The sequence below is a fragment of the Condylura cristata genome, unplaced genomic scaffold (assembly GCF_000260355.1).
Source record: "Condylura cristata isolate star-nosed mole 26May11 unplaced genomic scaffold, ConCri1.0 scaffold00002, whole genome shotgun sequence".
In the NCBI taxonomy this organism is placed as follows: Eukaryota; Metazoa; Chordata; class Mammalia; order Eulipotyphla; family Talpidae; genus Condylura; species Condylura cristata.
This window is the reverse complement of record NW_004567103.1, coordinates 71,915,267-71,936,295: the sequence shown is the minus strand read 5'-3', so window position 1 is coordinate 71,936,295 and position 21,029 is coordinate 71,915,267. Positions and strand designations below refer to the sequence as shown.

Here is a 21,029-nt window from a genome sequence, read left to right as displayed (position 1 = left end):
ACATCTTAAGTTAGTAACCAAAAGGGAAGACAGAATGGGTGGTAAAAGGGAAATCCCAGCTTTTTAAAATTTTACAATAGACTACTTACTTTTAACAAAGACCCACATTAGTACTTGTTTTTGATAAGCAAGTAATACAAGGATGGGAAAAAGCAAAACTAATGGTCAGCATTTGTTTTTCCGTGAGCTGCTCTAGACGTAGCATGTATCCCAGGGCTGGTACCCCATCTCCTTTCCTAGGTACTACATTATACATACTGTACTAATAGTATTTCTGCTTTTACTATATGTTAGTGTGATTTTATGAATCATTTGGTATGAGTTGATGGGTTTCTGAGGCATCTGGGAACACTCAAGAATTTTCACGTATGAATGAATGGTATGGCTTCTGTGCTTTATACTATTTTGACTTGCAACGGTTTTCATGAAATCACTTTCTTTTGAATGGTGGAGGTGCCCTTTATTCTTTACATAAATTGGCTATTAAATGTAGTCAGGAATCTGGGGCTGAGCTTCCAGAGATGTAGGACCCGCATGGGCCTACCTTCATTGGTGCAGTCCCTGTTATGTCACTTTACCTATCTGTACCAAGTTCGTCTGAGTGATCTATAAAGTCCTGATAATTCCTCCCTTCCATTGCAGTCTCTTTCAGCAAGCAAAATACATCGAATTCCTCAATCATTAGTCTAGAAAGTGTATATAAACTTAAGAATTCTTGTGAATGATATCTTGGAATGAATTGAATAGAAAAGTTGGCTAGAGATCTTGTCATTTCATTTAATTTGGAAGTTACACTGACAAAATCTATGAAAATACAAAATAAATGTAAAACTATTTGAAAATATAGGCAACACCTGCAAGCGTGACAGCTTTTTCCATTTTGTTGTTTTCTGATTTCTTCCCAAATCTTCAGTTATTCCCAAACTAGAGGTCATTGATGTACTATTTTCACTTTTACATTTTAATGTACTTTGCTTGATTTTGTCTTTCTCTTAAGGTGTACTTAAGGCGGTCTGCATCTTTCCTGTAAGGCCACCTCTGCTTTACTTATCTTCAATTATCAAAGAAGCCTGACACTCACATAGCCTCAAATAGGGAGAAGTGATGGGTGTGCTGATATTAATGCTTAGCTCTGTTAAGTGATCTCCATACAGTATCTTAAGCTACATTTACACAATTAAGAAGATGCTTTAAAGTGACTTTTCCTGAGCAAAAAAAGTCTGATTCGTATTCTGATATATACTTTTTTTTTTTAATTTGGGGAGACTTCCTTTTATTGTGATAAAAAATACATAACAAAATTTACTATCTTAACCATTCGCTGAGTATCTAGTGTAGTCATATTATTATGGCCGAGAATTATGCAGTAGAGACTTAAAATTTTTCATCTCTGAAAAATCCCATCTGTGAAACTGGTCAATAAGATTTTTACTTCCATCTGTAACTCAAAGAAACCCTGTTTCTTTTCTTTCCTTTTATTTATTTATTTTTTCCAATTAGCATCTCTTATCAGAGGCATGGGCTCATATAAATCTTAGAGTTTCAGTTTTCTGGAAGAGATGGGTTTAAAGACACAATACACAGTCTGTCTTGTGAGCAATAAAAATAAAGTGTTTTGTTGACCTGAAGAAAGAAAAGTGGTAAAAGTCAGAAGCTTCCTTAGGGACAATTTCCTTTCAGAAATAGAAATATTGAATGAAAATTCATCAAAGGCTGATACATTCCTCTTTTATGAGATGAAAAAAGAGGTCCCTCATCTCCCTTTTACACTATGTGATATTATATTTTTTTGCTTTTTACAAAATTATGAGCTATCTGAGTTATTCCAAAGTCCTGGGAAATACCTTATAAAGCATTTGAAGCAAGGAATCATGTGTGAAAGTTTGCACCAAAAGTATCAGATGTTTAAACCTTGATTCTCTAAAGCTCCAGTAGGACATAGAGCTTTTCTCTCTCTTTTTTCTTTTATTCAACAATTTTAATTCATAAAAAGCCAAATTTCCTATATTTGACTGCTTCTAGTGCTTTTCATTCCCACTTTGCTATATGAACTAAGCTTTATGTTCCTAGGTAGCCACAGCTTTGTAAAATATGAGTCACTGCATTAATCATGAATCTAGAAAGAGTGAGCTGTAGTTATCCCCACTATTTGCAGGCTCTATTTTATGATACTTTCAAACTCATTCTTCTTTGATTAATGGATCTATACTTTTGGTTTTCAAACTCAACTGTTTCTAATATGTCTTTTGTATGTTTGCCATGGTGAAATTTCTAGTTCTCCCTTCTTCATAATTACAGGTGGAAGCCACAGAAATGGAGCCCTTGTATCTTGGTACCAGAGTCTGTCAGACAGGGAATAATGGGCACCAGCGAAGCCTGTGGAAAGGGGGTACAAATAAGAGGTAAGAAAATTTAAAAAAAAACATTTTAAATGAAATTTAAAATTAGGAAACTAAATGGGCAATCCTTATTTTTACATTTGACTATTTGTGATATTATTAAATTGAAATATTTACACTTATCTAAATTTGAGTCTAAACTTAGTATTAGCTATTATTGATATTGGATTATCTTTTGAACATAGCCAGCTACTGGACCTAAGCACAGACACAATGTAAGCAAATATCAGTTCTCAGTCATCAGCACACACCAGTGTTGATATCTCAAATGCATGATGGATGTGAGCTAAGAGATGAAGGCTATTTCAAGATCAGACTCAAAAGTATACAATTTACTTTTCATGTGCTAATTAAATAGTTGTTGAATGAATTAAGAATAACTGGATGATTTGACTGTTCTTAATAATCATGCCTTAAATGTAATTGTTTTATATATACAAACACATACATACATGCATACATACATACTTGCTAGGTCACGGATAGGTAGGTAGGTAAGCAGGTAAATGGGTTTACTGCTGTCTGGATGGATGGATGGATGGATGGATGGATGGATGGATGGATGGATGGATGGATGGATGGATGGACGATATACAGAGAAAGTAACTATTAAAATTTTGGGGAAATGAGTTTCTCCTCCTGAGAAGTGCTTTTATCATCAGTGTTTTAAGTGTGGCATATGAAATCTCTGACAAATACTCAGAGACTTATTAGACTGCTGACCTTCCTGTTTCATTCATACTCCAGGTGTAAATGGTATGAGGCTTGATAAGAAGTACTTTATGTTAAAATCTGACTACTGTGGCTAAAGGGATTATATGTAGCAAAATTAAACCTTGTGGGACCAATTGAATTTTAGTGGTTCATAATTCTTCTAAAAAGCATATTTAGAATTAATTTGCTCTTTCCACTTAGGTGATTGTCTTAGTCAGGATCATTTATCCCAGCAAGCACAGTAACTGAGTTCTTTACCAGTTGATTCAAAGGCAAGGGACCCCAACACTTCAGGGAGGTGGTTTTCATTTCACCTTCTCTCAAATTATTGTGTCTACAAATGGAAATGTTCTTCTCTTTGAAACTGAACCCTCGAGAACAACAAAAACTAAGATTTGGGCAACAGGAAACAAAAATTTCATTAGTGGGTTATTAAGGGTAATAGTTGTGCCATTCACATTTTCACCCTTTGATTCAGGGAGCTGTGAATCCTGGGTTTAAGGGAAACAATACTGATATATGTCTTGTTAATATAGTATGTAAAACATATATTTATGCAAATTTGGCATATATACTGACTCTGAATAAACTAGTTCTGGCTGGGCAAAGTATTGTAACTTAGCAGGTGTTGTACCTGAGCCTTCAAGGACTTTTCACCATTCTGTCAAGTCAGTTGCTTCAGGATGGTGAGGAGAATGGACCCATGGTAGTCCTCCATTTGTTATGAAATGAGATCCTTGATCAGAAGAAAGTCTATTATGGTAATTTTAGCAAAAGTGTTGCGTGTAAGGAATGCAAATCCATATCTGGAGTGTTTATTTAGTAATTAAAACATGGCCACATCTATCATTGAAGTATTCCAGTACAATCGACCTGCCACTAGGTAGCTGGCTGATCACTGGGAATTGATGCCATAGTTAGGACTCTGTTAATACTGACAAGTTGTGTGTTCGGTGTTAAGTGCAGCCAGGTCAGTCTTGTTGACTAGATTTTCATTTTGCTGAATCCATGCACAACCTCCACTTCAGCCTCCATGGCTACTTTATTAAAACCGATTGGTGGTGGCAGGGATGACTGAGGAAAGAGGCTGGCTGTTATCTTCAAAATAGGTCATACTATCTATTTGATTATTGATATACTCTGATGAAGTCACCCTTTAGTCAACATTCACCTGAGACACAGATATGCTCATAACTTTACTCTCAGAGAGGCTATCACATACCTTGTTCCTAAATTTGCTTGTCATCAATTTCCCCATCATGTTCCCTGTCCCTGTCCATCCTACACAACTTCTGGTAATGATCCATGAATGTTTATGTAATCTCACCGCTGACCACTTCTTCCTAGCAAGATAAATAACCAGGTCTAATGCTTGCAGTTCTATCCTCTGGGAAGATTTCTCTTTACCTCTTTTTTCAGGAATAACCTGAAATAACCTATAGTACCACCTCTTAAACTACTATTCAGAGCCTTCTATCAGCCAGGCCTTAGTCTTCTCTACATGAGGCTATAATCCAGGATGGGAAATAGAAGGAAGTAGAGAAGGGGTGAGGAACTTAAAGCATTTGGGCCACTTCTTCATGTAATTTACTTGTACCTTCAGGAACTGCATGGATCATATCACATTCATATAGTTCCATTTGATGATGGGCTGGGGGCTGCGCACTTGGTGGGTGAGATAACATGCATTTATGATGGGCAGTTTAGGTTGCATGGTGATTTGTTGGCCCATGGTTAAGCATTTAGTTTCTACCACAACCCAGTAGTAGACCAGAAGTTGTTTCTGAAAAGAGAACAGTTATCTGTGAAGAATGGCAAGGATTTGCTCCAAATCCCTAAGTGCTTGCACCATATTTCACCAGTAGTAACCATAAACGTCCACCAACAACCTCTCTGTGTAACACTGACGCCACTCTACCCACTGGTTCAGATGGCTCGGGTGGCACAGCAGCCTGGATTGATTGTAGAACCAAAACTAGCACCTTTTCAGGTAATTCAATAAATGAGCTGGATTAACACAGCCAAAGGTGGAATATATTGCCTCCAAAATCCAAAAGGCCTAGTAGGTGCTGTGCCTGGATTTTAGTTGCAGGAGAGGTCAGATATAACAATAGCCTCACCTTTGATGAGCTAACAGAACAACCCCCCACACCATTGGACCTATAGAAATTTAATTCAGGTAGATAGTCCCTGAATATTTTCAGATTTATTTCCACCCTCTCACATGAACACATTACACTGCTATGTCTAGAGTAATTCATGCCCACTAGGTCCAATCTGTGTAATATCACCACGTAATGGGCCGCTGTGATATCTTGTTGAAGGAAATAAAGATCAAGATCCATAGAAACAAAATTATAAAATAAGGTTGGAGATTTGATACCCTGAAGCAGGACAGTGAATGTATATTTCTGTCCTTGCCAGATGGAAACAGATCACATCTGATGGTTATTATTTCAAGTACAATAACAGTTGGAATTAGGACTTCAATAAGAATTCTGGGTCGAAACAATTCAGTCCATAACAATTATGCTTTGGGAATGATTTCCCTGTCAGAACAATTTTACAGATTGAACTTAATTAGCAATGTAGTCTAATTCACAATTGCTATGAAATTACAAGAGACTTCTTGTAATTTTTACTTCCCCATCTCAAAAAATTGTTGTAACATGGTCTTGTTGTTGGTACGCTTTGCCTATTTTGTCCTGTAAATTTGTTATTAAATAGATGAATCATCAATATCTATATGGATTAAGTTCTTTATTTTTTAATTGCAATCTCTATGCAATGTATAATTTAATTTTGAAGGTGGCCTGTACTCTGAGTCGATGTTGTCATAATGAATGATTTTCTTTATAAAACCATTTAGTAAATTTATAGAGATTTTGTTCCTAATTTTTATAGTATTTTATAATATAAATGACAAATTATTTCTTCTGTCTACAAATGAGTCTACTTTGAACTTCAACTTAAAATAATTTCTAGCTGGGGTTTGATCAGCTCTTACATTTGGCAATTGACCTACTCAATTTTTACCTGAATTAATCTCAAACATTTACACAAAATGTTAGTGTTTAGTTGTTGGAAATAAGATTGTGATTGAAATTTTAAAGCAGGATGAGTCTCCAGTTTTAAGGTAGAACAAATTTATTTTTAGTCATATCTTTTCTCAAATTACTTCAAAACCAGCAAGGAAAGTAAAAAAAAAAAAACCAGTAACACAAAATTTAACTCCAGTGATATCTTCTTTATAAAATTGCTTTAAAGAACTAATAACAATAAGTTTACATCCAAGTTAATTGGTCACCTACAAACTCAAAAACATGTATGATATAGCAAGAGACTGGAGAAGTGGTAAGGAACTGTGCAGAACAGAATTATGTCTAAATGGGAAGATGAAGGTGCAAGGCATGAAGATAAATAAGTTTCTATCTCTAGACAACTCCATAAAGGCACCCAAATCTGCAGAAGAAAGTGTGCTTGGTTGTGCATGCATTTATATGTGAGAGAGTGGTGTGAAGGTCTATTCTGAAATCAGGAGGATCAAAGGAAAGTCTGAGCAGGAATTATGATCGCTTCCCTTTGCTACCTGCTTAGCATGCTGCCCAGGCAGTTTTATACTTTTTAGTACCAAGGAACCCTTATCAATCTGGAGTTACATTAAATTTAAATTTCTCTTTGAGGAATTTTTGAATCACTGAGGGAACATCAATTCAGACCATAAAGTTAGTGAAAGGCCAGCTTGGTGTGCCAAATTCTCATAGTAGATTTCTCTTCTGTACCATTCAGTGTTACATTTCCCTGTGCATATGACCTTCCGAGGTATTTTTTCTTGACATGTATACTTCCAGTTCAAACTCCCACTGAAGACCAGCCTTTGTGGCTTTGCTCTAGTTTAGAGCCTTTAATAATATTCTTCACTACAGCTTTCAGCTTGTGACCACTCCAAAGCCCCATGCTTCACCGAGCCATAAAGTAGAAATGAAGGTCCCCTAGATCTGATGGGGACCTTTTAGGAAGAGGGCATGTGTGACCTTTTGCTTACCTTGTATCCTAAGCCTTCATTTTGTCTTGGACTTTAGAGGGTCCCTTCCTGTTAGCCAACCCTGCAGGACATTTAAAAGATAAATATTATCCAATACTTTGTTTTTCTTCATTTGAGTCTAAATTCTAACTCATTATGTTGCACAAAATACAAGTACTTTTTCTTTATCTTATTGTGCTTATATTGTTCACCTGGTTAATTGATTTCCAGTGAGAATACATTAAAATAATAGTCTGACCCCAGAGGAAGTTAAAAGGTGATAATAGAAAGATGGAAATAGAGCTGGTGTTAAATGTCTGTAGCTTCTCCAGAGTCAATCATTATGGATCCCATTGCCTTAGCTGTCCCATTCTTCAGGGAGATTCAAGGTCTTTTTTTATTTGTTTGTTTGTTTTCCTTCCAGCTTCTTGTACTTACCAGAATAAAGTGGGAATGGTGACTCGGCTGTAGTTGTTTTTAGTTTGCTTGTTTTTAATTTAATGACATATTATTTTACATCTTTGTAAGTTTTTTTGAATTTATAGAATTCTTCCCCTTGGGTGTGGTTACCTTAGCTCTCTCACCACCAGGGCACCATAGTCCTCTACCATAGTATAATCTGCAACTTTTAAATATTGGTAGTTTTTATTGATTTAACATTGATTTATAAAATTATATGTTACATGTTATAAAATTATAGTGTATGTGATTCAGAAGCATAAGAAACACCTTCCAGATGCAGGTTCCCATACCATCCCCAACACCGAGGCAGGCATGTTCCCCCACCATGGTCCCTAGCACCACCCTCATGCTGTGTTTTCTTTCCTGCCCCACTTGTATCCTCAGTGACACATGCTATTTTCCAGGGTTGGTTATTGATTTTGGTCTCTGATTCTTTTAATATTTGTCTATTCTACATCTAAGTGAAGAATCCAGTATTTGCCACAAATAGCAATTTCATCAGTTCCTTTTGCCACCTTTGTTTTGGGTTTTATATGCGCCTTTCCCCTTAGCCAGCTAAGCACATTTTTTAAAAATGTGCATATTCCATTTGCAGTAACCATAAAATTTCATGTTCAAGACATGAACAAATAAAACTACTTTAGCTATGAACTGTGGACAGGCCCAGCAGAGATCCATGAGCCAATGTAGCTTACCGCAGGGTGCCTTCCATAGATGTGATATTCCTTAAACAGGCAAAGACATTTGACAGTAATTTCTGTCTGATTCAGGAATGGAGGGTATTAGATCACCTGTAACCCCAAATTTCAGATTTAGTCAGTAAGCAAATACCTATCTCACTACATAGTTGTTTTTTGGTTGTTGTTGTTGTTTGTGCCTGAGCAGGGAGTATATTTTTAATTACCATGGTCATCGCATAGGAAAAATGTGATTAGATATCAGAGTTTTTAGTAATCATTCTTGGGAGGAATTTCTAAAGTCAATTCTGACTTTAGTACCAAGATAAACAACTGGGGAACATAGTGTTCTTTATTAATTTCTCATTACATAGCACCTGATACCAAAATGACAGCTTTAAAATATTTTAAAATATATCTATTTTAAATGTATTTTTGAAATGTGAAAATAAAAGGAAGAACATGCTAAAATCTAGAATTAAATTGACAAAGGACAATTCTAAATTACCTTGTGATTTTAATGGAGTGAATTTTATAACATGTTAAGTGAATTTGATATTGAGAGAATTTTTTTCATTTCCTTAGCATGTTTTAGGGTCTGATTAGCTTTGTGAATTTTTATGGTAGCTGCAGGTGAAATATGCACATTTTTTAAAATTGGTAATGAATAAAAAATATTAGAGGTGAACAACCTCAGGCATGATGCTTTGGAATATAATGGTAAACTAAGAGCAGATTCAGAGATGTTGTCTCATGCCAGACTCTGCATTTTAACATAAGCTATGATGCAAGGTATGAAGTGACTCTTGCACCCATTTGAACCCACCTACATCCTCAGAAAATATTTCCCCAATGAAATGGGTATTGAGGGTACAGATGAGTAGGGGGTAATGTCTTTTCATTTGAGAAATGCAGTTATTTGCTAAAGTAGGAACAATCATTTTCTATTCTAACTGCTTGGCTCTCTGTTACAGAATTATCTTCTCTTCAGGAATGCTAATATGAATTTCAAAGTCTACTGCAAACTGTGTAAATGTAATAGGATTATACTTCTCTTGTCCAGGACTAGAGTTCAGTCTCTTCAAATAGATGTGAATCCCTTAGTTTCCCCTAGCTCTAGGTTACTAAGGTCCAGATATTCATTTCTGTTGAGCCCAGGAGCCATTTAGGATTGTTTCAGAAGGCACTAATGTTATAACATTTTTATTTGCATTTCTAAAGAAAACAGAAAAGCACTGCTCCCAGCAAGAGTAGGAGGAGCATCCACTTCCTCTAGAGACTCTAATGTCTCTCTGAGGAGCATTAAAATGCAACTTCTCCACTGCTCAGAATTCAAATATTATAGATACAGAAGTTATAACAAAAAGGGGGGGGGCATTGTATACCTTTTTGAAGGAAAGGGAGAGTTTGATCAAAAGTAATAATAACATAATAAATAATTAAACCTGGTATATGAGACATGAAAATTCAAACCCTATTTCAGTCAATTAAATTTAACAGCTACATGGGATGATGATTTCCATAGCAAGAGATTGCATGTAGGTAAGGTAGGCCTTGTGATTACAATGTTGCAAAAGGTTTAAAATAGCTATAGCAGAATAGTAACCTTGCCCAACAATTAAAAGGAACACACATAAAAGGCATTTTATTTATTTACTTATTTTTAAGACTTATTTATTATTTATGCTGGGGTATAGGCCAGAGGTGTGGGAGTGAGAGGATTCACCAGAGACAAAGTAGGGAGAAGAACAGGAAGATTAACTGAAATATACTGCTGAGGGGAGCAGTTGGGCAGGTCAGGAGGAGTCTGTCCCAGTCACCTCCCTGGCTGGGAATCAAACACGTGCTGCAATAGCTACAAATAGCTTCATCATGCTGTGCTTTAACCAGCACACCACCAGGAAGGTCCCATAAAATGAATTTGAAAGGAAAAAAAAAATAGTAGTACTTAATAGCCAAATTTATATATAAAGCAAAAACTAATAGTTACCCGAAAAGATTCAGTGGTTTTATATCAATGTAAATAGACATTTATTTATTTGTATGGATGTTTTTAATAAAATACCAACAAACACCTTTATGTTAATGAGAAGTGTGGGTACAAAGTCATAAAAATCACAGAGGGGAGATTTTTTTTTATTACAAAGTTTATTTTTACATCATTTTGCACATTTTTTTTTGCCATCTCGATTGTAATCCCCGCGGGTTTCCCATCACCAGATCACCCCTGTGCCACCACCCTAGTCCCATGCATTTCCCTCCCTTCCCCCCCCCCCCGTTTTTGATCCCATTCCCCACTCCGCCCCACAGAATGTCTCTGGTATATGTTTGTTCATTATTTTTGTTATTTTCTCGCCTGGTCCTTTATACTCCTGCTATGAGTGAAACCATCCGGTATTTTTCTTTCTCTTTCTGGCTTATCTCACTAAGCATGATCTTTTCCAGCTCCATCCAAGTTGCTGCAAAAGACATGTGTTTCTCTTTTTTGGTTGCTGAGTAATATTCCATTGTATATATGTACCACATCTTTTTTATCCAGTCATCTATTTTTGGGCATTTGGGCTGCTTCCATGTTTTTCCAATTGCAAATAAAGCAGCAATAAACATGGGGGTACAGGTATCTTTTTCAATCAGTGTTTTTGTGTCTTTTGGATAGATACCTAGGAGTGGGATTGCTGAGTCGTAGGGAAGCTCCATGTTTAGCAGCTTGAGGAACCTCCAGACAGTTTTCCATAGTGGTTGTACTAGTTTGCATTCCCACCAGCAGTGCAGGAGAGTTCCTTTTTCTCCACATCCTCGCCAACATTTGTTGTTGCTAGTTGTTTGAAGATGTGCCATTCTCACTGGGGTGAGGTGGTATCTCATTGTGGTTTTAATTTGCATCTAGAGGGGAGATTTTTTTAAGGTGCATTTTGATATTGTTGATTGTTTTAGGGCCTAAATCAAAATAGGAAATGATTTGTCAGTTGTGTGTACATATCCAAAATTCAGAGTCTAGTCTCAGCAAAATAATTATAGGTTTATAATCATAGTTTTATTTTATAATCATAGTTTTATATAGGTTACTAATCATAGTTTTAAGAGCAAGAGTTGAGAAGAAATAGACAGATACATGTTATAGAGTATTTGTCAAAGAAGTAGCATAATAGATCATTGTTCAGAGTAAAGTGAACCATCCTGTACAAATAAGAAGACAAAACAGAAATGTTACAGATTACCAACAAATAATGGGCTAGGTGACCCTCTAGGAGTAAGAACTCACTAGAGGGTGTTGGCTAAACCAAGCAAGGTTTTATAAAAAGGCTTGTGCCCAAGGAAACCAGTACCAAAGAGGAACATTTTAGCCTGACTCTCCAGGAGCAAAGAAACTTTTAAGGAAAAGGTCCACAGTCCTGCCAGTGTGTGTGTGTGTGTGTTGGGGGGGGGAGGGGTCAGTGTCGTGGCATATCCTGGGTGAGCTAACAGCACCACCTGCAGGTGGACCACATACCCCTTCACACATCTTATGTCTCATGACCATCTACCAAATATTCTGTGGGGCCCTCAGCCTTCTCCCTGCAGACATTGCAAGACAATCTTTAGTTAGGATCTAGCCCCTTGTGTCTACACCAGTTCCTTTGGTCAGTCTGGTGCGCCAAATTGTTTGACTAGGATGCTGAGGCAAGACATAGAAATATGAGATTTAGTCGACTTGCTGAAACAGGCCTTTTTTTTTTTTCTTTTTTTAAGTATAATTTTGTTCTTCAGCCTTTACATGGACTTTATTCTAGCTTCTCTACATGGGCTTTGGAAGTGTTCTTGGAGCAGCACCCTCAGATCTAAATCAGGGAATGGGATGGGGACTGGGGAGGGAGGGCTTTCTTACTTCTGAGCTTCAGGAGGACAATTACCCCACTGATTTGCAATTTTGTTAATCTAGGCTATCTTCAAAGAGTGGGAGCATATAATGAAGCTGTTAGAGGGAAGAAATATACTAATGTTTTGAGTGTGAGTTTGGATACAGGAAGGGAGTCCACTAAATGTAGAGGTAATTTTTTTTTTAGGAATTGTAAGGAAAGTCCTTTTTTCTGTTCTTGAAACCATAAGAAAACATAGGGTTAGTGAGGAAAAGAGCAGAAAGAGTGCCCATAAAATGAATTGCTAGTCATAGAAACCCCTTTCCCAATCTTTAACTCCAGTTTTTTGTTTGTTTTGGTATACACAAGTATTTACCTTTCTTTTTGAGACTCCTTACCTATACGCTCCATCCCGCTGGCTTCCCAGTGCCCCTTTGCTTGAATACCTGCATCCCAGTATCTGCGCCGGGCTTCTCTTCCTCCATGCAAACATTACATGTACCGTTCTTCTTAGCTCCCTTCTTTGTTGTCCTCATCTCCAACTATTATGTCTCCCAGATAATTTTGACTCGTTCCAAGACATATATTCTAGGGATGATCACTATCTCTCTATTTAAAAACACATAACTCTCTTAACTGGAGCTCAGGATTTTTACCTACTGGATTATAAATCATACTGCAGATAGTTCACTGATGCTTTCTTTCCACAAAAGGACTTACTACAGAATCTGGATTTTTCTTCCTTAGTTTCCCCCAAGGTACTTACAATATCTGTTACCTTGGAGTCTATTCATGTTCCTACATGGCCATTTGAAAAGCTATCAGTTTATCATAACTTCATATCAGTTGGCCAGTTTGCATTTCTACTTATTTATTAATAGAGTCAGTCTTCAAGTTCTGTCAGTTCTATCTTCATGAGATCTCCATCATCTCTTTGTTCTTTTCTTATCTGGATTGGTTTTCTATATCTCTGCAGCAACACTTCCCCCAATACACACACATACACACACACACAATTTCCAACCTTCAGGAATATTTCTTACAAATTAATGCTTAAATTCCGTGTAGTCATTCTTAGAGACTCAACTGGCCAACTGATATGAAGTTATGATAAACTGATAGCTCTTCAAATGGCCATGTAGGAACATGAATAGATTCCAAGGTAACAGATATTGTAAGTACCTTGGGGGAAAAATATTACTTTGTGTCAACATATGGAGTTCAGAATAAGACAAAGCATGATAAACAAAATTGTATGTAGTGCATGTATATATTTTTTAAAGATTTATTTATTTATTCATACAGAACTGGGGTACAGGCCAGAGATGCGGAGGGTGAGAGGATTCACCAGAGACAGAGTGGGGAGCAGAACAGGCAGATCAATGAAGTACACTGCTGAGGGGAGCAGTGGGCGGGTCAGGAGAAGTCTGCCACACCATGTGGATCTCCTCTGGGGCAGGCGGGGATCGAACTCATGCAGAAGTGGCTTAAGCTTCTTAGTGCAGTGCTTTAATCCGCTGTGCCACCAGCGAGGGCCCGTATGTATAATTTTATCCTGTAAAGGCAAAAATATGAACTGTAAAATATTAAAAGTATTCTTACATAATGATTTATCTGTGTATAAATCAAGCAACAGAAAAAGAAACTGTGCTCATGAAAGGCACATATTTCACAAAACTGCCTCAAAAGTATATTACTTGTGCAAGATATGAGAAGATAATAAAATTCCATACAACTGGGTTCTGTCTTGTCAATTCATGAAGGGAATGTGTGTCATTATCATGAATTTATGTGAAAGTAGAGAATTTTGTCCCTCACCCATCTCAGAGAGGGCCAAATATGTTCATCAGCTTCTCTAGTGCAGCAGTTTTCCACCACTGGTGACTTCTAGAGACAGCTTGCATGATGATGACTGGGTAGTACAAGAAGTCACTGGCATGATTCTGGCATATCTACAGTGCCAAGGTCGAGAAATCCTTCTAGGACTAGAAGTGTAGCATTAAATTCATTTCCTCATGATTAGACAGATTTATCTCAAAAGTACCTTTTCATTTAAAGAGCTAATCAGAATGCTTCTCATGTAAATAATATTTCTTACAACTTTTGCTGATTACAAGTAACATAAGCTAATTGGTTAACTACATGTATAGCTGTAAATTAATTACAAATGCATTTTAAACTGGAATCCTGCTAAAGACTTTTTAAAATATGTTTTAACATATACCAAGAACACTTCAGAATTTACAGTAAGATGGATGATGGTAACATCTTACAGTTGCAAAACTGCAAATTCATAATTAAATTCTGAAACAGTCATGCAGACTGAAAATTTGAGTACTGTGCCATCTTATAAGCAATTTCCCTTGAAACTCTGGGCTTTGGAGTGATGTGAATAGTGTAATTAAACTCTACATAAAGAACCATTTATTCTGTTTTTATATATTAGAGCCTGCTAAGTTTACTCTTTTAATGGTATTACTGTAACTAACCTGCCATTAACACTCTGGGCATTTAACAAGTACTTGTTCCCTTTATCTTACCAAATAATAATAGCAACAATAATAATAACTTTGTTTCTATAATTTTTTAATTTACTAATATTTTAATTTTATTAGACTATATATTCATCAGACTGACCTCCATGTACTGTACATTTGTCAGGCATAAAGACCTCCACCCTTTCCCTGATGTAAAGTGACAGTTTCATCATCCCAGTTCTCTCTAGCAGCTCTGGACCTTGGCTGTCAATACTCCACTCAACATCCGCCTTTTTGTGTATAGCTTCATTTGCTTTTTATTTTTTACACCCTATAAGTTTAATTTGTTATTAACGTTTCCTGTCTCCACTAGTAACCCAGTATGAACAATGAGTTTTCTTCTTTCTTGTGGAACTAAGAATCAGATTTGCCTGTCTTCTTGCCAAGATATTGGTGACATAATTTTCAAGTCAGTCTTTAAAATTCCAGGCTCCTGGCTCCTGAGTATTAAGTGAAACAGTTGCGGTGCTTTTAATCGAGTGTTGCTATTCAGACTAAAGGATGTATATTCCTCATTTTTTCCCCCTCTGTCCTGTTAAATATCTCTTGTCCTTCAGTCATCCATGGCCTTTCCTTTTTCCCCTCTCATCTTTTCTCCACCTGACTTAATTTAACCAAATTAAATTTGGTTCTCTCACTTCCAATTTTATATTCCTAGCTAATATGTATGCATGTGTGTATGTTTATGTATGTTATTCCTATACTACACCTTCCAAAGAATGGGAGATCATTCTGTAGTCTTCCCAATTTTTAACTGATAATTTGTTGTTAATCATAAACTCCTACAGATCTTATCCCAAATATAATCTCCCTTTTTATGATTTCCAATTTAGTTTAAGATCTTGTAGTATTGCTGGGCTACATTATATTAATCTCCAAACCCATGCATAATAATAATAATAAATGATTATTCTAAAATTAATATCTCATGTAATTACCTTTTTAACAGTTTTCATACAGGACTACTTATGTATAAAACATGACATAAAGGGTTATTCATGATCTAACTTTTAATTTCATCCTTCACCTTTCCAGCACCTCCCTCTTCAATACCTAACTGAGCTACACACTTAATTTTCCCACATAATTTGTCCTCTCTTGTTTTGCTCAAACTTATTACTGTGTTTATGGCTAGGAGCTTCTCTTCTCCCTTTCTCCTGCTTCTGTTAGTCCCAGGTTAGAATTGTCTACTTAGTGCTCTCTGTAGTTATTGGTGGGTGGAGATTGTGTTTTATTCAACATTTTATCCCCTATGTGTAATATAAAATATTTTACTTTATTTATTTTTTAATTTTATTTATGCTCATAAGTACTGGGGTATAAGGATTTACCAGAGAGAGGAAGGAGCGGAATAGGCAGATCTACTGAAGTACAGTGCTAAGTAGAGTGCTAAGTGCTAAGTAGCAGCCAAGGAGACAGGAGAGGTCTGCTGCCCATGTGGGTCAGCTCCCTGGCCAGGGATTGAACTCACACAACAGTGACTGGTGATGGCTTGATAGCACTGAAACTTTGTCATGTGCCACCAGAAGTTAAACACCCCAATAATATCTAGAAAAATGATGACAGTTTACTTACCTTTCCATGTAGTCAGGAAATTCTAACTATTGCTGAGTTTTCACTTTTTATGATGTAAAGAATTTACATACAGCTACATATATGTATGCCTATGCCCATATTAAGTATTAATATGCTAGATTTTATGCTTGCTTTGTTTCTCTCCCTTTAGTACCACTGCCCCTTACTCATATCTTAGGTGTAATTTCTTTTCTGAAATAGTATGTTTTATTGAGGTAGCATTGGTTGACACACTATATAGATTTATGGATATAGGTACACCTCTTCAGATGAGTGTTACCACACTATACTTACCACCAAAGCACCCCTAAACCTGCACTCCTCTACCACAGTCCATTGGGGTCCCTGCCTTCTGTCCTCTCTTCCTCCCACCCATCCCTTTTAGCAGACAGCTATAATTTCTTATAGAAGGTTGTAATTTTCTTCATTTTCTCCCCATTTTCTCATTGGAGTCATTATAGAAAAACAGCAGAGTCGGTTCCAATCAAAACACTAGCACAATCAACGATATTGTAACACAAAATAGTAAAAATACAATCTAAGCAATACAACTGTCAATTGAATAAATAGTTATTTTTCCTTTTTAGCTAGTTTATAGTGCTGCATTAGAGTAACAGATTCTTAATCTTTTCAACAAAATAAATTTGATATATGCACTACCTGTTTTTTTCTTTTTTCTTTGTCTTTGCATCTGTTCCATTTACTATTCCCTAGGGAATTTTGAACTTTGCTTCAAATCTCATCCCCATCCTTGAAACAGAGTACAAGTATCAAAGGTCAATGAAAAAAAATCTTTCTTAATTAGAACATTTGCCCTACTAAAATCTGAAAGTCTTTTAGTTAGTGGAATTTGCAGGCATAGTTTTTTTTTTTTTTAATGCTGAGATTTATGGTGAGTAATTTCTTTACATGAATATCTAAGAACCCTAAATATTTTAGCTTCTGTTATTGGCCAATAGACAGACTTTGTAAATCTATGTCCTGCCTGACTTGACCTCTTTCACTTACTGAGGATTAAAGTTTCCTTTGATTTATTTTTTAATGCTACATGTTTTATAGCTACAGGTAAGTTATGGTGCAGCATGCTAACCCAGAACATCAAAAGGCAAATACTATTGTCTTCCTGCTATAAATGGATCAAGGTTCTTTTGGAGAAAAATTTCCATTTGAATTGAAAATGAATTTTACCTTCACATATTCCACATTACAAATTTCTTCTAATCATTTTCTGTTGACTCATAAGCCCCTAAACTCTGAAGAATAATTAATGCTGGGTTGTTTGTAACTTTATTGAATCATTTACATGATATTTAATTAGAATTTTTACTAGTTTTAGTCAACTGAATCCTTATTATAGTTACTGTTTATCTTTCTTTCTCCTTTTTCTATCTTTCTTTGAAATCATTTGCCATTACTCTCTTGGTTGTAGTGACTCAGTTTGCTGTCTAACTACCATAGAACTTTCTATAACACAAAGATATTCCACAACATGAATGAGTAAAGCTGTATTCCTGGAGCTACTGAATCTATTTAATGCTCTCCTGGGAATGTTGTAGAAGATGTTCCTCCTCCTTCTCAATTTCTATGATTGAAATCAATGCAGCTACCATAGACTTTAGATGTATGATGCCAAATAGAATTTTAAATCATTTTGGACAAATCATGTTCGGTGACAACTGATTAACAGCAATACTACAATTGAATTCTAAGTGACAGTTTTGATAAGCAAATGTGTCGTAACTTTATGGTCATGTAAATTTAAAATATTTTGAAGAAACTTCCTTATTACCTCATCATAATTATAGGAGGTAGTAACTGCAAAGAGGCAGGTGTGGAAGAGGGAACATTTAGATGAGACTATTGTTTCTACCCTATGGGCCTTCATCTGGTTTGGGAAACAAAACCAGATAGATAGATAGATAGATAGATAGATAGATAGATAGATAGATAGATAGATAGATAGATAGATAGATAGATAGATAGATAGATATGTACAGATTTGACTTATTAGAATAAATTGACTTACATGATTATGGAAACTGACAAATGCCAAAATTTACAGTCAGCAAACTGCAGGCCCAGAAGTGTCAATGCTATAAATTCCTATCTAAATAACTGCTCACATGAGACACTTTGAAATCCAGATAAAACAGCCAGATAGGAGATCTTTCTACTTACTCAGTCTTTTTGTTTTATTCACACCTTCTACTGTTTGGATGAGGCCCATCCATGCTGGGGAAGACACGTGCTTTACTCAGTCTACCAATGCAAATGTTTATCTTATCTAAAGAATGTTTGACCAATATCTGGACACCCTAATGCCCAATTAAGGTGGCATGGAAAACTACTCGTCATGGGTATCTGATTTCTAGGAAAGCTCCAGCTATGGTAATGAAGAGATACTGTGATTTCTTTGCTCATTGCTTGGGTCATTCAAATACATTCACCCTTCCCTCAATCACAACAAACCCATTTCCTACAGACTTCCTTAATAAATGGCATACCACATTCACACATTTATAATATTTGTACTCTACCTTTCCTATTTTTGTCTTCAGGGACATATTCTTCTTATTACTAATAATTATATCTTAATAATTGGGTTTGTATATTCTTGTTTATATTTCTTATATTTTCCAAAGAACTAAGATGTGAAGATTAGACTGCTATTATGAACAGTGTTTTTCTACTGTCCCTTCCCCAGCCTTTCTCATAGATTCCATGGTTTAATCATATTGAGTTCAGTTTAGTCATAGTGTGAGAGAGAAACATTAAACCACAAGTTCTATGTAAGAAATACTCAGGTATGGAAAACGCAATACTTTGATCAACAAAAGATATGCCTATATATATATATATATATGGCAATTTTAATGTTTAAAGGCAAGTTCCACCATGAATTATTACATGACCTTTATATTATATATCAGTTCCCTCATCACACCCTTGGACTGGACCCAAAGTGCCTGACTTCTGTTGCACAGACAATATTCTATGTAAGTTTTACTAAACCAGTTTGCTGTAGTCTTTATTTATACGTGTATAAATATATGATGAACTCTAAGAGCTATTGACTATTATATGTTATCAAGAGGTGGTATTTAGGTTTTATAGATCAAGAAATCTCAGTGGTCAAGTATACAGAACAAAATTTTAGTACAACAATCAGTTAATTAAATAAAGATATAAAAAGATTTTTGAAGACTTATTGAAAAGCAAGTATTACACTCGTATTACACTTTAAATATATATAAGCATCTGGGTTCAACGGGCTATTAAATGTACATATTTTTAACTTTAAATAGTTGCTGTTGTATCCACTTTTTTTCTCTAGTCAGTATAGAAATTGATTTGCTAGAAGTGAATGATAGATAGGATTTTTACATTTTCTTTTTCTGTAGATGTGTTATAGTTTTTGAGAAATTGCTTTTAAGCCATAAAATGCAATATCAAATGCAATCTTTTACATCTATTCTCTCAGCTGGGCAATAAAATATTGAACAGTATTCCTTATAGGACATTACTGTGTTTTACTATTATGTATTTGATGAAAATCATGTTATCTACTTTATGCAATGAATAGGAGTACCTAAAGGTTGATTATGATTTCTCAGAAATCTGTTTCGTTGATGGAATTGTTCCTCCACATTTTATGTGCTAAGGGAAATCAAATAGGAATCTCATTATACTTAGCATTTATAAACTTAATGCTGTTTTAATTGCTTTTTATTCCTACTTGTTCCTGCCCTCCACAAGTTTCTAAAGAAAAAGAAAGTTAATATATTCCAAATAAAATATCCATTTTGAATATACCAAATATCATTTAATAAACTATAATTAAGACTTTGACCTGGACAAGTTATTTTGTAATTTACAAAAAAGGTCATGAAAATTTAGAATCTGACCTGCTGTCCATCACCCTCTCCCTCCCTCCCTTCCTTCTTTTCTTCCCCTCTCCCTCTCTCCTCCCTTTCTCCCTTTTTCCTCCTTTCCCGTTCCCACTCTTTCCCCAACCTATATCTTCACTTCTTTCAAGCCTTCTTTAGAAGGTATTTTTTATGTTAAGCTATTTCCACTTCATCTGCTTTATTTTTAAAGATTTTATTTATTTATTTTTGTGTTGAGGATCTGGGGTACAGGCCAGAGGTGCAGGGGGTGAGATAATTCACCAGAGACAGAGTGGGGCACAGAACAGTGTACTGAAGTAAACTGCTAAGGGAGTAGCAGGTGAGACAGGAGAGGTCTGCTGTGCCATGTGTGTTTGCTTCCTCCCTGGATTGAGTCAGCTCATCACAGTGGTAGTGCTGAGGTCCCATTTCATCTAACTTTTTAGTTGCACAGTTTGGTCCAGCAATTAAAGGTTAAGTGTCAATGTGTGTGAGTTTGTGTAGTGTCTTTCTATACAGCCATTGTTCATAAGTATAGTTTACTTCCACCTGGAAAACAACATTTTCAAATTTTGTTACCACAACTATGTGGAATACAAGGAAAAAGTAGTCCCTAATGTGCTATTTACATTGTCTGAAAATCTAGAGATGGGGCATTTATAAGAATTCATAAGAGGATGCCATGTTGTAATGGAAGGTGTATGCTGGAAAAAGAGAGTGAAATCATCATTACAAAATTATTCATGCTTTATGATAGTAGATGGTTGATTTGATGTTGGAATATGGGAAAATTAAGAGATGTTGGAATAAATGTGTGTAGGACAAAAAATTAAAAGAGTTCTTGAAGTGACTAAGGAAACTGGAGAAAAAGATAGGCCAGAGGACAGAGAGCAGAGACATTTGGGGAAAAGTACTGCA

General features: G+C 35.8%; 1 protein-coding gene across 4 annotated transcripts in view; it reads left to right on the top strand.

The window, feature by feature from the left end:
* Positions 1 to 21,029, top strand: part of THSD7B (thrombospondin, type I, domain containing 7B) — a 792,320-nt gene that overhangs the window by 471,453 nt on the left and 299,838 nt on the right. For all 4 annotated transcript variants that reach the window (XM_012728237.1, XM_012728251.1, XM_012728256.1 and 1 more), the window contains one exon: positions 2,299 to 2,402. In XM_012728237.1, the coding sequence (XP_012583691.1) occupies positions 2,299 to 2,402 (104 nt within the window). The remainder of the gene's footprint in view (positions 1 to 2,298; positions 2,403 to 21,029) is intronic.